The following is a 12,715-nucleotide window of genomic DNA, read 5'->3' as shown; positions in this document are numbered from 1 at the left end:
TTGATTTAAGTCTCTTAAGATTTTTATACAACTGTCAATGACACCAAGAGCAGAATGGTTTTGGTCGACAATGAAATATTGGTTTACATTTTTTGAACGCAGATAGTTTTTAATATCGTCTGATTTGAAAGAACGTTCACAGTCAGATGTCAGTTTTGTTGGATGGTATTTGTCAACAAATATTGTCAAAGCAGTTTTCACATCTAAAATATTTTTGGACTGTAATGGTATGGCTTCACAGTATCTTGTGTTTTGACCGACAAATATTAGCCAGTATGGTGGTCCATCTTCTCTATACCTCGGAATGTTTTCCAAGATATCCATAAACCAAGCATTTGGTGTTGAACTAAAGATTTTTATCATGAGTGCTTTCTTTGTTGCCTTAGAAACATAGGGGTCCTTGTTTGGATTCGTCATTTTTTACCCTATAAGAAATGGGTTTATTTGGCGCATTAGCAGGAGTTGCATCCAGATTTTTGCCCGCAGTGGGAACAATAGCCAGAGGTGCATTTGGAATTGGAAGGAAGATTTTGAGTACATTAGGTATACTTAAAGAGAAAGCACAACCTATTATACAAACTGTACAGAAAGGTTGGGATGTAGCACGAGATGCAGCAAATCTTATTCCAAATCCTGAAACAAGAGGAAAAGTTCAAGGATGGATGGACAATGTAGGAAGACAAGCAGGAAACTACTATAACAAAGCAAATGACTACTATAACCAAGCAGGGCACTACATGGACCAAGGTGAAAGATTCTTTAACAGAGGATATAACCATGCACAACAGTGGGTAAACAACAACCAACCGCAACCGCCTCAAACGTGGGGAATGTAAATTTTTTTACTGAGATGAAATGAACAATACAGCATTGAGACAAATGGGCTCAAGATGGATTTGTCGGCTTCCAGCAGTTACACAACCACGTGTTTGTCAAGTTCTTCCTATACCTCAAGAAGTTTTAGACCGACTTAAAAAACCTAAACAACCAGTTGAAAACAAACCAAACTAAAATTTTTTACTGAGATGAAATGACCGAAGAAGTTGAAACGGTAGATTTGACACCACAAACAAAAAGTTCAGAACCATTGTCAAAACCTGTCAAAGAACTTACAGATGAAGAGAAAAATTCAATAATAGAAAGTGCCAGGTCTGGAAATACAAACCCTAACTACAAAGTCACTTTTCATAGAAATGGAACGGCTAGTATCTCAAAAAAGAAACAGACTCTCACAAATAAAATATTGAAGTCTGAAGGAGCTTTCGAGACAACAGATGGAAAAGTTTACTTCACTGACCAACAGTTCATTATAGAACATCTCATTGACTTAGAGTCGAAATATTCTAAACTTTACAACAAACACAAAAAGTTGAAAGGAAAACAAAAACAAATGGCATATGATATTTATGAAGATGTTGACGACACAACCATACCTGCAAGTGAGGTAAAGTCAGAGGAACCGAAAAGTGACGAAAAACCGATAGAAGAAGGGAAGCCAAAAACTGAAGATAAACCAAAACCAAAGGTTAGTCAACCTTCATTAGCTGGTATGGGTTGGCGTCAAAGACTTATGGCAGCCGGTGGTTACGTAAAGTAAAGAAAAAAAACATTTTTTTATTTTTATAAAAATGCCCCCATATAGAATGGATAGAAAGTCTGCTAGAATAAAAGCAGAGTTAGAAAGATATGGTTGGAAAGTTTCGAAGAATTTTAAATATAGGAAGGGAAGACCCATAAAAGTCTATGACAAACTGTCTGGTCTTCGCTATGAAATGGACTTGGAAACAGCGCGCGCCAATTATCCAAACAGACTAGAGAGGTTAGAAGAAGAACGTCTTATGGACATGCCTTTCGATGTTTCTGAACCTCAAGTTGAAGGACACGACGGCTTTGCCAGATTCTACTGGAAACACGACGAACAATTGCATCCTTTGAGAAGGAAAAAAGGAAAAGGTGAAGACAAACATGCTCCCATGGAAAGAACAAGATATGCATATGAAAAGTACCGTGAAGTTAGAAGTCAAATTACATCTGGTCGAACCTTTACAGTAAACTTTGACGAAGGAAAGAACAAAGAAGGCTTCATGGGAGTACTTGCTGCCATACAAGACGGAAATAAGAAAGGATACAATCTCAGACTAACCGTAACAGATTTGGACGGTCATATATACTATGCACATGGCAATGTCACAACAGCTGCAATGCTTCTTGACGCTTTCAAGACTACAAAGAGAGAACAAATGGTTGACTCCGACTCAGACATTTTGAATGCAATTGAAGGAATTGCAAGTGTAAAATTTGAATGGTACCAACCTAACCCTCAAGCAGTCAGACAACATGCTGGATACTTCCCGTTCATAAATAAGTCTGACATTGACTTGACAAGGTATGGAATTTACAATTCAATTGAAACAATTGTCAATGAACCTTGTATTCTTACATGTCTCAGGAACTCTGGTCTTGTTACAGATGAGAAGATGAAGTATCTTGAGTCATGTGTGAAGACAAGGTACATTCTCAGAGGTCAATTGGCAAAAGTTGCACCGTTGGCAAATGTCAATATCCGAGTCAACATACCTACAGCTAAAGGTTCTTCACATGACGACTATGTTGTTGACAAAGACTTACCATGGTTGAAGATTGTAATTGTCCACAACCACTTCATGTTGAACGAAAGTCTTACAAACCCATTGTTCGGAAAAGGCAAGTGCAACATTGTCAGAGCTGTAAACATTCTTTTCGAGAAAGGTTTGTTGGAACCAATTCCAGATGACAAGCTGACAGAAACTTTTGTACCAAAAGACGAAACAAACTTTTCATTGTTAGCAAGACCAAAAGTTGTTCCAGACAAAGTTCTAGCACAAAAGAAGTACACAGTTCCAAAAGGAGTTGGATTGTTCGGATACCAACCTGAACCAGAAGAACTTCCAATGAGGTTGCAAGAACTTCAAGATGCTATAAACAAACTTCCATTGAGACATCCAATTGACGTCAAATTGTATTGGAGAGCATCTGAGTTAGGTCAGAAGGTTTTATATGAAACAGGTTGCTTCGACGATGTTTATGAGATAGCAGGCGAAGTTTCTCAGAAGATAAGAGACTCACTTGAATTTCCACGAACTGGACCCATTGGTTGCGACAAGTTCGACTCAGATGAAAAGATATACTATGTCGACCTTAACGCTGCGTACATGAGGTTCGTCCAATATATCCCGACTGGAATTCCAAACGAAGACGGTGAGTTCCCAGGAAGGAACTATACAGTTGGAAAAGTCATACAACAACTGTATGATATTAGGAAAGCTTCAAACCCCAAACTTGCAATGACACTCAAATTGCTTATGAATTCGACATGGGGATATTCCATTAAGAAACCTCAAAAGATGAAGAGTAAACACTATGAGAAGGTCGACAACTTTGTTGAAAGGTTCTCCCCTTTTGTTTTGAAATACGAATTTACTCAAGGTCAAGGTGGCTTAGTAACCACAGTAAAACCTATTGTCGAACATTGGTCTTACCCTCAGTTCGCAAAGGCAGTCCTTGACAACTACAACAAATTCTTCTCCGAAGTTAAATCCAAAGTGAAGGTTTACTATGAGAACATCGATGCGCTCATGACGAACGAAGAAGGCTATAACAAACTCATTGAAATGGGAATGGTCGGTGAAAAGATGGGTCAATTCAAATTGGACAAAATTTTCACCGAAGTTCATGTCCTCTCCAAGCGTAAGTACTGGGGCATACTTGAAGACGGCACAGAAATAAAACATTGCATGAAATAAAAAATTTTTATTCGAATTTGAATCGGACAGGTCGAGTTACACCATTCTTGGTCTCAAACTCATATATAACCTGTTTGTCTGTATTTTCGTCGACTATGGCACGAGACACGAACATTGACCAAACGGACAAAAAGTGTCATTTCGGATGGTCCCGCAGCCAATCGCATTCGAGCACTTCGAAGAAGCCTTACGTTCCAAGGGAGAGGGTGTCTGGTGCAAGGCAGAGGTCATGAGACTCTACGAGCAGTACATCCTCAATGCCTGGGAGGACAAATCGTCCTTGGAATGGCAATTCTACCAACTCCTCTGGGACGACCTCCTACGCAACTGGGATGACGAAAGAGTCCAATTCAGAGGTCAGGAACTACTTGTCCAAATTATCCTTAATTTAAGCCGCTTACGCAACTAAAAACTTAAATTTACTCGGGGTTTCCCCCTAAAATAAAATTTTTTTACTCTTAGAACCACTCGAGGTTCTCCTTACGGTTGTTGAGCTTGTCACCGTCAATGTGTCTGACCTTCGTCCTCTTGTTTGGATTTGGAACCCATTGAATTGCGACAAGCTTGCCCATGGAGATTGAACCGTAATTCCGAAGGGTAAGGTTCAAGTGTCCCAAGTTGTTGAGAACTGGGGTAAGAACCTTGCCGGTCTCCTTGTTGCGGATTTGGTATGGGTAGGGTTGGGAAATTTCGTAAGTGTCATCGGCAACAAGGGTTGCCCAAACTTCCTCTTCTTCGTGTTTCTCTTCTTCCTCTTCTTCCTCTTCCTCTTCTTCGTGTTTCTCTTCTTCCTCGACAATTCCTTCGGCAATTCTGTGTTCACGAAGTACGGTGTTGGAGGTTCTGTCCTTTCCGAGTACCTTCCAGATGGCGTCTATCTCTTCGAAGAAACGGTAGATGAGTCTGGCAAGGTCTCGGTTCTCTCTCGCGTAAATGCGCAAGGTTTCCGTCAAATCGTTCAGGACTTTCTCATTGGAAGCTTGGTTCATGAGGAACTCACCTTTAAGTCCCTTCATCTCTTCCATAAGACTACTTTGGAGAGTCTTAACGGTGTTTGTCAGATGAGCTTTCAAATTCAAAATTTGAATTTGAACTGGGCGCTTGTCTGGCAACATTGAAAGGACATCTTCCATTGTGTTCGGCTTCGGTGCTTGTTCGGACATCGAAAAAATGAAGTGGTTTGAGAATGACGGTTTTACTTCAAAAAGCTTGTTATGACGGTTAAGTCATACAACAAGTTTAAAATAATATCTTGTTCTTCTTCTGAACGTTTGTTGTCTCTTCCGATAAAAGTTTCGAACATGAGAACCAAAAAACGTTTTTTGAGATTGCGGAAGAGTTCAGGCAAACGTTCATATTCTGGATATGTTGGGAGCAGTTCAAAACATCTGAGCTGACTTTCGGACAAAATTGGGACAATGTCAGAAAATTCATCTTTGGTCGGACTGCTTGAAGGTAAGTCCCTTACATGTAAGTAGCTCTGGTAAAGTCTTCTCATTTCTGCTAACTTTTGGAGTATAGCTTCGTAGTTTAGAAGTTTTAATTTTAATTGTCTTATTCCACTCTTTACTTCTAAACGGTAAGTATCCATGAGGTCAAGAGTAGCTTTGGTAGCTTTAAGTGGAGCTATTTGTTCCTTGACTTCTGCAATTTTGGTTGCAATTGTGGTTTGAGCTCCTTCAAGTTCGCCGTCTATGTCGTTCTCAACACCTTCAACCATAGCTTGAAACTCTTCATCGGTCCATTGAGTTTGGTGTGGGACGAATTTAACTTGCTTCATTCAAAAAATGAAAAAAATGTTTTTACTCAAAGCGTGCCATGTATATGGCTATAAGAAACTTACCAGAAGGCTTCTTCTTCACATGAGTCTTCGGCAACTTGAGAGTTCTTGTTGGAGTTGGGTCTGGAATTTCAATTCTCTCTCGAGCGCAACAACAGATGTCAGAATAACATTCCCCACTGTCTTTCTTGCCACCATAAATTGTGTATTGACCGAACTTGCATTTGCAGGAAGACCGGTCAATACAAGGTTCACAGTTGAAATAGTTGTACACAAACCTGTTGAGTACGAGTGTGAGTAAAAACATAAAAAAAGTGAAGTTAAAATGAGATGTTTACTGAATTGGTTGGATGTCGCCTTCTGAGGTTATGAAGAACGGCTGTCCAGAGTAGTGAAGTAGTGCTCTGAGAATTTGTGTAATTCGTGGAATTGGGCTCTCACGATATGGAAGTAGTATCCAAGGACGTTTCATGAAGAACTTCAAGAGGGCTTCTTTCTTCACATCCTTAATATCATCGAATGCAGTGCCTTCTGGAACTTGAATTGCAACACCTGTTTCAATTTCCAACTTTAAGACACTATTCTTGGACAACCAGAAGCCAATGGACTTGCTTGGTTTGCACTTGCTGAGATATTCCTTCACGGTTTCATTTACCTCAATTAGATAAATTGCTTCGTCTAAGGGGTCAAGCTCCATACTGAGTCAGTACAATATTGTACTTTTTCAAGACAATGTTGTACTTTTTCAAGACAATGTTGTACTTTTTCAAGACAATGTTGTACTTTTTCAAGACAATGTTGTACTTTTTCAGAACAATGTTGTATAAATTCAGTACAATGTCTCTCAAATTTGAGTACGGCTGTACTTTTTCAGAACAAGTCTTGAACTTTTTCAGAACAATGTTTTTTTTCAGAACAATGTTGTACTTTTTCAGAACAATGTTGTACTTTTTCAAGACAATGTTGTACTTTTTCAAGACAATGTTGTACTTTTTCAAGACAATATTGTACTTTTTCAAGACAATATTGTACTTTTTCAAGACAATATTATATTGTTTCAGAACAAAGACGGTTAAGACACAAACGAATGTCCGACGTCCCACCTACTGAACCCGTTCCACAGCCAGAAGAACAGCATGCTCCAGCACCACAACAGGTTCCACCTCCACAAGGCTCCCCACAGCAACCTCAGTTCCAACAAGGACCTCCGAATTACTACCAATTTCCACCTCAAGGTTACTACCCACCACAAGGCTTTCCAAACTACCCACCACAAGGCTTTCCAAACTACCCTCCTCAACCCATGCCTTACTTCCCTAACCCTTGGATGTTCATGTCAAACCCTCCACCCCAATTCAAATTCCAATCTCAGTCCAAGAGAGACCAAGAGTTCGAAGAAGGTCTGAACCGTTTACGCAAAGAGTATGCCACAGCCCCTATGGAAGAAGACAGGCTCTCACTCTCTTCCCTCAAATCGACCGATTCGACTCGTACCACAGATTCGGTTCGTGACCGTGAAGACTACCTCAAGCAGTCTGAGAGACTCTTCATCCTACAACCATTTACAACTGGAGCTCTCAAGAACATGCGCAATTACGAAGGTCAGACACCAGCTGGAGACCGTAAAACAGACGTACTCGCAAGAGCAGTCCAACTGGTCAAGACAAAGACCGAGATAGTCGACTTCATTCTTGCAGCTTGCCCATACAAGTAAAAAAATAAACAATTACGAGTTAAACTTTTTATTCTTTCTTTTCTGAGTTGTTTAGAGCTGGTTTCTCTTGTAGAAACCTTTCGTACTCTTCCATGGTCATGTAATTGCGAATTTGGTACGCAATTCCAGGTTCGTTGTTTTTGAACCTTACGTATGTAACGCTTCCATCCTCCTCAGGGAAGTAAGCTGCTAACATCTGACCAAGTTTTCTCGGTGACTCGGAGCTCATAAAAATGTCACTTTTTAAACGTTAAGTTTTTAGTCTTATTTTACCCTTTGTTTACCCTTTGTTTGTCAAGGTAGTATTGGAGTGCAATTTCTCCAAATTCTCTGTGTCGGAGTTCTTCAGCATTTTCCAAGGTGTGCCTGGAGAACTCAAAGAAGTTGTCAAGAAGATACTGCCATGCTGCTCTTCTGAGTTCGTCGGTATTTTGGAAGTGTTGCACCTTCGAGTCTTCGGACATGAAAAAATAACACTTTTTCAGCAAAAATAATGTTTATGTTAGAATGTTAGATCTAACATGTTTTCTAACACGTTTTCTAACATGGTCTAAAACTCTTGAATTTTCATGAGTTTTCCCGAAATAAAAAATAAAGTTGGTTTTTTTAAAAAAATATTTTTTTATTTTGTATAAAAAATATGATTTCAACAATCGGCACAACAACAGTTCAAACAACTACAGCACCAAACTCGTTAGTTATGAATCCAACATCTATGTTGGTAGAGATGAAAAACTTCATTCCTTCTTCATATACTTTCGAAACAAAAATCCAGAAGATAAAGCAAGAACTTTTAACAAGTAATTTAGACTGTAGTGCGAAAGATGAAACAAATGAACAGTATCTTTATGAAATGCAGGACATTATTGACCATTTACCCAAATTGCCTGAAATCCAACAACAAAAACTCACTATTCCTGAATTCGACGAAATTGAAGTTAAAGTTACTGACTCAGTAGAAATAAAGAAGTTCATACGAAAGGTAAACTATGAGTTTCTAGGATTTCATTGCAACCATAAGGTTATGGACAAAGATTGCGACATGGTATATAAGAACATCTCTGACCTTTACAAATCCGAAGAATTTAAGACCTACGACAACTTTGTTTCATTAGTTGCAAAATGTGTTTGGGAAATAAGAGATAAAGATAGAAGAGGTAAGGTATGGAACGAACAAATAAGACCCGCTATGTTCGAGATGAAGAGAGCAATTGACGCCTTAGTTGTTTTAGCAGGTAAGGTTTCAGAATATAACGCAAAAATGAACCCGCAATGTTCTAAATGTAAAGCAGCAATGAGGAAATATAACTACTCAGTCAAAGAGATAGAAAGAATGAGAAACGACTATGCAGACTTAAAGAAAGAAGCAGAAAAGCCAGCAGAAGATAAAATGAACATGTTAGCATTTCTGAACAAAAACTATCCAACTGCTGACGATTTCCTTCTATCTGACGTCAAGAAGAAGTATAAAGAAACTTTCGGTATCGTTAAAACATTCGATGTACTGACAGAAGAAATAGAAGCTACGAAATTGTTTAGAGTCATGAACCATCGCAACATATACCATGTAAAACGCTTGTAAATAGTTATGTTAGAAAACATGTTAGAAAACATGTTAGATCTAACATTCTAACATAAACATTATTTTTATTGAATTCCGTATGAAATTTCATGAAGTATGTTGTAATTTTAAACATGTTAGAAAACATGTTAGATTAAACATTCTAACATAAACATTATTTTTATTGAATTCCGTATGAAATTTCATGAAGAACAGCGAGTAGTAAAAAACCCTGGTCGCCAAAACTCTTTATTTTTCAAGCTTGACTTTTTACAATTTGAACTTTGTTTGCGTAGATATGAATTCTGAAAGAAGTATGAGGGTCTTGTATGACTTTGTACTTCTCCCATAGTTCATGTCTGTCAAACTTACCTGCCATGGACTCTTTCATAAGTTCCATGAAATCGTCTTCGGACAATCCAGGGAAAAGTATGATATCAGTAAGTATTCTCTTTACATCCTTACTTAAACTCTTGGCTGTCTGTACACAAATGACAACTGAAATGTTAAAGTGTCTGAGCTTCTTGAGAATTCGACACATGTCTTGTTCTCTGTTCTTTAACAAAGGATGAGAAGCAAAGTCATCTAAGATAAGAAGACATCTATGAGGGTAAGTCTTCCAATCGTAAGATTGCAATTTCTTCGAAATGTATTCTATCTCTTTCTGTTTGTTTCTGAAGTGTTTCTTCTCTAATATTCTCTGCATTTCCTCATTTGGGTCTTTAAACTTCGAATTGACATACTCATTTATAGCATTGTACTTCAAAACTCTTCTTTGGTACTTCTTTATCCAATCTAACAACTCAGAGTCTTTTATACATACTAACTTAGACTTCTTTATAATATCTTTGAACGAATTGACGGTTTGGTCAAATTGACCAGAAGTACTACAAATGACAACTAACTCATAGAATGGGTTCTTCTCATCTAGTTCTTGTTGTTGTGCAGCCATTTTAAGATAAGTGAAAGTCTTACCCGACCCAGGTGGTGCAATTAGACCTGTTATACCATTCTGAGCAAATAAGAACTTGTCATGTATAGGCTTTATCTGAGCATTTTCTAACTTCCTCTTGTTCTTGTTTAAAACATTCTCAAATTTCTTGTCAATGTCAGCAAACTTTTTTTCTAACATATTTTTAGAAAAATTAAAAATTTTATCTTTTAGAAAATGTCTAGCGATTTCGCTATCTATATTCGAGACAAACTTTTCGACAGCAAAACATCTGTCGACCATAAAATCTTACATAGTGTCAACAAGAAAGGTGAATTTGTTCTAAAGTTCTGTTTCTGGGAATATGACAAGAACCATAAAACATTAAGCAGAGAAGTCTTTAAGTTTGTCAATGACAGACTTGTTGACAGAGATGACGCCGATTGGAAAGATGAAGTCCAACAAAAGTTCTTAGAATGCAAAGAAGACACATGCGCTGTTCTTGAAGATGAAATAGAAAACAGAATAGAAGAGCTATTAAAGGACAAAGACCTTTTACATAAATATGGTTGCGCCAAATTTGACATAACTCCACCAGAGAAGAAGAAGAAGAGAGAAAAGAAAGAAAAGAAAGTAGAAGAAGAGAAGAAAGAGCCAGAGCCAGAGCCAGAGAAAAAGAAATTTGACATGTAAAAATAAAATTTTATTTTTAGAACATTTCTGGGTCAATGTCAATGTTCTCTTCCTCTTTAGGAGCAAACACTGGTTTAGACTCTAAAATCTTTTTACCCAATTTACCTTGAACTTCAACTATCTTAGACTCATAATATTCATAGTCGTCTGCTTTCTTTGGTTCATAAGGTATAACAAGTTTGTATGCTTTGCCTTCTTTAAGGTTTGAAAACCTTCTGTCAAAATTTTCTTTGACTGCTAACAAACCTTCTATGTCTAAGTCTTCAAATTTCGCACCATTTTTAGTCACAATAGCAAACTTAACTGGTTCGATGTTCCAAACTTTGTCAAATGTAGACTTTTCAAAATGGTAGAAGTAAACATTCAAATAAGCGAATGGGTCTAGTTCTTCTTTGACTTCTGTCATGTACTTGTTGACTGAAATATATTTCGTCATCTTTTCTATCGGATAAAAAAATATTTTTTTTAAATTTACTCATAAAAATTTTTCTTTGTATATACGCCGTTCTGTATGTCTAAAAGATTTTTGACATTTGCCAAGAATGTACGTTTAGAAGCTGCCATATAACCATACTCTTGACAATATTGTTTATATGAATCGTACAATGACCTTTCATCTAAACACTCAAAGTTAGTCTCATCTATGAACAGTTCATATACACTCTTGTTTGCTTCTAACAATGTTTGTCTTTCTTCGGTATGTGGAATTTGTCTTGGATTGAACTTTGAAATATCTAATGTCATGAAATATGAGAACAAGTGGTTGTAAAAGTTAGGTGTCAAAGTTTCTGCTAAGTCGTCAAAATATTCTGTATCTTGCATATGAGAATCTGACGTTCTGACAACTACATATCTTCTGTCAGAACTTTCTAACTTCATCGGAACAACATTGTTTGAAACCATGACGAAGTTTGCAACATTTTCACAAACTCTTTGGTCTCTATACTTTCTTTCAACAACTCCAACTTTGTCTGTTATAAGACTCTTCAAAGCATCTGAGTTTAAAACCTTTGTTGTATCTATACTTTGAAGTTCGTTACATACTATAAGTTTCATATTCTCTATTGAAGAGTTAAATTTACCGCAGATGTTTTCTAAGTTTGTCATATTCGGGTTCGAATAGCCCTCTAACAGTTTGCATAAGATATCTGTAAAGAAAGTGTTCTTACCTGTTCCTTGTTTTCCAATTATGATGAGAGCAGTTTCATTTTTAGCACTTGGATGTTGTAAGATGTTTGCAAACCAACATAAGATATACTCATAGACTCTTTCGTTTCCATTGCATATAATTTCTTTGACATGGTCTAACCAAGCTTCTATAACATTTTCTTTCCATTCTACTTGTTCGTATTTATATCCAGTGAAGATAGAATAGAAGTTTGGAGATGGTGTATAGAACTTTATACCACGAACTGAAAAATCTTCTAACTTTGACAATAAGATATCCCAAGCATCTAACATCTTCATACCAACTTGTACGACTTTTATTTTCTTAAGTTTCTGTCTACATTCTTGTTCTGAAACTATTGTTGCTCTTGGTTTGTTAAAGACAACATCCCATTCTTTCATGACATAACATTCTGGGGCAGAGTCGACATAAATGACTAAACGTTTCAAATTCTCGACTGCTTTGTTATAGTCTCTAAATGGACACATATTTCTGAACGCTTGGAAGTCATAAAAATCTGAAACGTCTATTCTGTACATTTTTATAAAAATAAAAAAAAATATTTTTTTTATTCTTGACTTTGTTGTTGCATTTGTTCCATTTGTTGCATTTGTTGCATTTGTTGTTCTTGAGCTATTTGTTGTTGAAGTTGTTCTTGTAGTACAATACTTTCACCAGTTGCATCTTCCAATTCGAAACTTTCTGCCGTCATTGACAAATACATAGGACATAAAAGTTTTACAGGAACAAAGTTTGCGTCAACTAAGGTTAAGTTTATGTTTGCTAAAGTGTTTGAGTTTACTAAAGCTGAAAACTCTGCATTCGAATGAACAATAGGCAAACCAGCAGAGAAAGTGTTGTTTATACGCATGAGTATCTTTTGGTCATAGTAGTTTCTGTCGACATTCGAATAGCACTTTGAACCTAAGTTTGAAACAATATATAAAATAGGTGTACTTAAAGTCAATGGAACAGACAAACCTTGTATGACACCTTTTCCTGTTATAGGAAACTGTTGGTAGTAAAAACCAGATATAAGTTTTGTATTATAGCTCATATCGTTTATACTAAACTCAGTCGGACATC

General features: G+C 37.1%; 14 protein-coding genes and 3 pseudogenes across 17 annotated transcripts, besides 1 other annotated feature; 8 read left to right on the top strand and 9 right to left on the bottom strand.

Annotated features, from left to right (window-relative positions):
* Positions 1 to 12,715: part of a mobile genetic element that runs on past both edges of the window.
* Positions 435 to 836, top strand: TVAGG3_1069490 (uncharacterized protein; the record flags this gene model as incomplete). Its single annotated transcript, XM_051256326.1, has 1 exon — positions 435 to 836. One exon carries the CDS (start codon positions 435 to 437, stop codon positions 834 to 836), a length of 402 nt encoding a protein of 133 aa, XP_051076400.1.
* On the top strand, positions 856 to 1,011 carry TVAGG3_1069480 (uncharacterized protein; the record flags this gene model as incomplete). Its single annotated transcript, XM_051256325.1, has 1 exon — positions 856 to 1,011. One exon carries the CDS (start codon positions 856 to 858, stop codon positions 1,009 to 1,011), a length of 156 nt encoding a protein of 51 aa, XP_051076399.1.
* On the top strand, positions 1,031 to 1,597 carry TVAGG3_1069470 (phage tail repeat-like family; the record flags this gene model as incomplete). The annotated part of the gene is made up of 1 exon (XM_051256324.1): positions 1,031 to 1,597. One exon carries the CDS (start codon positions 1,031 to 1,033, stop codon positions 1,595 to 1,597), a length of 567 nt encoding a protein of 188 aa, XP_051076398.1.
* TVAGG3_1069460 lies at positions 1,644 to 2,847 on the top strand (annotated as a pseudogene). The gene has a single exon. A coding segment is annotated over exon 1 (1,204 nt).
* Positions 3,928 to 4,191, top strand: TVAGG3_1069450 (uncharacterized protein; the record flags this gene model as incomplete). Its single annotated transcript, XM_051256323.1, has 1 exon — positions 3,928 to 4,191. The coding sequence occupies one exon, from the start codon at positions 3,928 to 3,930 to the stop codon at positions 4,189 to 4,191; it is 264 nt and encodes an 87-aa protein (XP_051076397.1).
* Positions 4,241 to 4,807, bottom strand: TVAGG3_1069440 (MazG nucleotide pyrophosphohydrolase domain-containing protein; the record flags this gene model as incomplete). Its single annotated transcript, XM_001279880.2, has 1 exon — positions 4,241 to 4,807. One exon carries the CDS (start codon positions 4,805 to 4,807, stop codon positions 4,241 to 4,243), a length of 567 nt encoding a protein of 188 aa, XP_001279881.2.
* On the bottom strand, positions 4,978 to 5,484 carry TVAGG3_1069430 (annotated as a pseudogene). The gene has a single exon. A coding segment is annotated over exon 1 (507 nt).
* On the bottom strand, positions 5,585 to 5,869 carry TVAGG3_1069420 (uncharacterized protein; the record flags this gene model as incomplete). The annotated part of the gene is made up of 1 exon (XM_051256322.1): positions 5,585 to 5,869. One exon carries the CDS (start codon positions 5,867 to 5,869, stop codon positions 5,585 to 5,587), a length of 285 nt encoding a protein of 94 aa, XP_051076396.1.
* On the bottom strand, positions 5,897 to 6,259 carry TVAGG3_1069410 (uncharacterized protein; the record flags this gene model as incomplete). Its single annotated transcript, XM_051256321.1, has 1 exon — positions 5,897 to 6,259. One exon carries the CDS (start codon positions 6,257 to 6,259, stop codon positions 5,897 to 5,899), a length of 363 nt encoding a protein of 120 aa, XP_051076395.1.
* On the top strand, positions 6,650 to 7,276 carry TVAGG3_1069400 (uncharacterized protein; the record flags this gene model as incomplete). Its single annotated transcript, XM_051256320.1, has 1 exon — positions 6,650 to 7,276. One exon carries the CDS (start codon positions 6,650 to 6,652, stop codon positions 7,274 to 7,276), a length of 627 nt encoding a protein of 208 aa, XP_051076394.1.
* TVAGG3_1069390 (uncharacterized protein) lies at positions 7,305 to 7,505 on the bottom strand (the record flags this gene model as incomplete). Its single annotated transcript, XM_051256319.1, has 1 exon — positions 7,305 to 7,505. One exon carries the CDS (start codon positions 7,503 to 7,505, stop codon positions 7,305 to 7,307), a length of 201 nt encoding a protein of 66 aa, XP_051076393.1.
* On the top strand, positions 7,917 to 8,670 carry TVAGG3_1069380 (annotated as a pseudogene). The gene has a single exon. A coding segment is annotated over exon 1 (754 nt).
* TVAGG3_1069370 (protein of unknown function, DUF4106 family) lies at positions 9,094 to 9,789 on the bottom strand (the record flags this gene model as incomplete). Its single annotated transcript, XM_051256318.1, has 1 exon — positions 9,094 to 9,789. One exon carries the CDS (start codon positions 9,787 to 9,789, stop codon positions 9,094 to 9,096), a length of 696 nt encoding a protein of 231 aa, XP_051076392.1.
* On the top strand, positions 10,006 to 10,461 carry TVAGG3_1069360 (uncharacterized protein; the record flags this gene model as incomplete). The annotated part of the gene is made up of 1 exon (XM_051256317.1): positions 10,006 to 10,461. One exon carries the CDS (start codon positions 10,006 to 10,008, stop codon positions 10,459 to 10,461), a length of 456 nt encoding a protein of 151 aa, XP_051076391.1.
* On the bottom strand, positions 10,478 to 10,897 carry TVAGG3_1069350 (protein of unknown function, DUF4108 family; the record flags this gene model as incomplete). The annotated part of the gene is made up of 1 exon (XM_051256316.1): positions 10,478 to 10,897. One exon carries the CDS (start codon positions 10,895 to 10,897, stop codon positions 10,478 to 10,480), a length of 420 nt encoding a protein of 139 aa, XP_051076390.1.
* On the bottom strand, positions 10,933 to 11,568 carry TVAGG3_1069340 (uncharacterized protein; the record flags this gene model as incomplete). The annotated part of the gene is made up of 1 exon (XM_051256315.1): positions 10,933 to 11,568. The coding sequence occupies one exon, from the start codon at positions 11,566 to 11,568 to the stop codon at positions 10,933 to 10,935; it is 636 nt and encodes a 211-aa protein (XP_051076389.1).
* On the bottom strand, positions 12,198 to 12,686 carry TVAGG3_1069330 (uncharacterized protein; the record flags this gene model as incomplete). Its single annotated transcript, XM_051256314.1, has 1 exon — positions 12,198 to 12,686. One exon carries the CDS (start codon positions 12,684 to 12,686, stop codon positions 12,198 to 12,200), a length of 489 nt encoding a protein of 162 aa, XP_051076388.1.

The sequence above is a fragment of the Trichomonas vaginalis genome (genome assembly GCF_026262505.1).
Source record: "Trichomonas vaginalis G3 chromosome Unknown ctg_87, whole genome shotgun sequence".
NCBI lineage: Eukaryota > Parabasalia > Trichomonadida > Trichomonadidae > Trichomonas > Trichomonas vaginalis.
The sequence above is the reverse complement of the archived record's forward strand: the minus strand, read 5'-3'. Positions and strand labels throughout refer to the sequence as shown.